The 2,281-nt window shown below is 55.2% G+C and overlaps 1 protein-coding gene across 1 annotated transcript; it reads right to left on the bottom strand.

Annotated features, from left to right (window-relative positions):
• Positions 1-320: 320 nt before the first annotated feature.
• Positions 321-2,230, bottom strand: LOC106725141 (retinoic acid receptor responder protein 3-like; the record flags this gene model as incomplete). The annotated part of the gene is made up of 2 exons (XM_014535165.1): positions 321-594; positions 1,854-2,230. Coding segments are annotated over 2 exons (476 nt in total), but the record flags the coding sequence as incomplete, so codon positions are not given.
• Between the last annotated feature and the right edge of the window lie 51 nt (positions 2,231-2,281).

Genomic DNA, 2,281 nt, shown 5'->3' with positions numbered 1-2,281 from the left:
CAGCCGATCAATGATCCTCTCTCATTACTGATGTTTCTCTCTCTCCTTCACCCTTCCTCTCTGAAAAAAATATGAAAGAAAAACAAAACTGAGAGTCCAGAGCTTTCTCCAGGTCACACAGACAGCAAACGCTGGGTCCCCACCAGGTGCCCAGGTGCTTCCGTTCTGCTTTAGGAGCCACAGAAGGAGCGCAATTCCTCCCTGGAGGGTATGTAAGTTCAGGTATGAATTTCTCAGTCTTGGCACAATCAGTCCATCCTTCAGCCAGTGAGAGAGGGACAGTGAGAGACCGAACGACAGGTTTGAGCTCGGGTATGGAGGTTCACGTATGAATTCCTCAGTGTTGGCACAATCAGTCCATCCTTCAGCCAGTGAGAGAGGGACAGTGAGAGACAGAACGACAGGTTCCCCGAGAGCTGGGGTCAGGGGGACGGGACTGTGCGAGGTCAGCTCTACAGCGGCTTCTAACTCGGGGTTTTGTGCCCCTTCAGGCTGTCACTGGCGTTGGGATCGCTTCTTCATGACAGAACAGACCACACTAGCCATAAATATGGCTCCAAGGCTCACACTTGCTCCAGTCAGGAACTTTTCTGCCTGAAAGGAAGCAGCCCAGGTTCAGAGTCCACAGCAAGTCCAGGCAGGTTCTTCCTCCCGCCAAAGGGGCTGAAGGCCACACTCATGCTCCCGCCCTCCCTGGGGGCCTGGCCTCTCAGAGATGCTGGCCTTGTCCCAACAACCCTTTCCCTGGGAAGCGGAAGGTGTGACCATTGTTAGTGCTGGGCTTGTCCGGATGTGTCCTGACAACTGGCAGGATGTACAGATGTGATCCTTCTGTGAGAGCCTCCTAGGTGGGGCCATTTGGTCCTGATGGAGGTGGGTAGGGGTGGAGGCTTCCTGCCTGGGCCCCTGGGACCACAGCTCTTGGGGTGAAAGTGGGAATGGCTCTGTGGAGGGGGCTCTACCTGGGCTCCACCTTTGCAGAGGGAGGTGGTGGCAGGGCTGCGGGGAGAGGATGGGAAAGCATGGCCTCAGGGATCACCGTGCTCTGTGTACTGTTCCCAAGTGCAGCCTGGAAACTTCTATGTCCAGCCCCACCTCAGCCCTGAACTCCAGACTCACATGTCCAACTGCTACTCAACAGGTCCACCTGGATGTCTAACTGGTCACCTCAACACCCCACCTGAGCATCAGACCCTTAATTTCCCTCCCAATCCTGCTCCTCCTCCCCTCATCTCCTCCATCCAGGCTGCCCATCACCCAATCACAGGGGCTGTGAGCCCTGGAGGTGCTGTGGTTCAGCAGAAAGAGACAGGAGCACTGGGCATTGAATCCTGCTTGTGCCTCTTACTAGCTGTGCTTTGGTAAGAGGGGGAAGAGAGAGCAGTAAAGATGTGCCCAGACCTTACATAACATGTCCTCGAGCTCATACATGGGCCACAGACCTTGAGCATCTCTTGCCCGAGGGCTCTCTGGGGCCTTAGGAGACCTGTCATGGTCCCTGGTTGGCCCAGAATTTCCCTGACAGCACACAGGGCATCAGGAGCTGCCTTTAGGGTAGATCATAGAGGTGAAGGATCCTAAAGGGACAGAGGTGGCCAGAACCCCAGAGGTCCTCCAAAATCCCTCCTTCTGCACATGGGGAAACTGAGGCTAGAGAGGAAGTACCTTGTCCAAAGACCCTGAGTGGTTTAAAAGCAGATGCGAGATTTGTTCTCAGATGTCCTGACTCCCAGCCAACAAGACCCTGAGAGCTCCCTTTTGAATTATTCAGGGTAATTCTTGCCTCTGCCTTGTCACCCCCATCCCAAGCAGACCTCCAGAAGGGAGAGGGAGACCCCCAGAGAAGGCCTTACCTGCAGGCTGCGGGCCTTGCCGTATCTCAGAGAGGTGACAAAGTGCTCACAGTTCCCGTTCACAATACTGTACTCCTTCTCCTTACCAACCATCCCCTCCGCAGAACTGATAATCTTGTTCACGGGCAGTGGTGAGTACTCCAGGTCCAAGTGGTTGTTGATCCGATAGCCGCAGCCCCCCACCACATCACGCAGGAGCTCCCTTTTCACCATCCCTCTGGGGCTCAGCACGGAGAAGAGGCTGGAGGAGCCAGCCCCAGGGTACTCATCTGGAATCAGACACAAGAGTATCAGGAACTGCAGGAGGAGGCCAGGGAGGGAGAGAGGATGCAAGGCAGGGAGGAAGGGCCAGGGGATCGCACTATTGAGGTTGGGTTCTGTTTGGTCCTCATTCACCAATGTGATTGGAGGATTCAGTGATTTTGCTC

This window comes from Myotis brandtii, unplaced genomic scaffold (assembly GCF_000412655.1).
Source record: "Myotis brandtii unplaced genomic scaffold, ASM41265v1 scaffold13860, whole genome shotgun sequence".
Lineage (NCBI taxonomy): Eukaryota > Metazoa > Chordata > Mammalia > Chiroptera > Vespertilionidae > Myotis > Myotis brandtii.
This window is presented reverse-complemented; position numbering and strand designations above follow the sequence as displayed.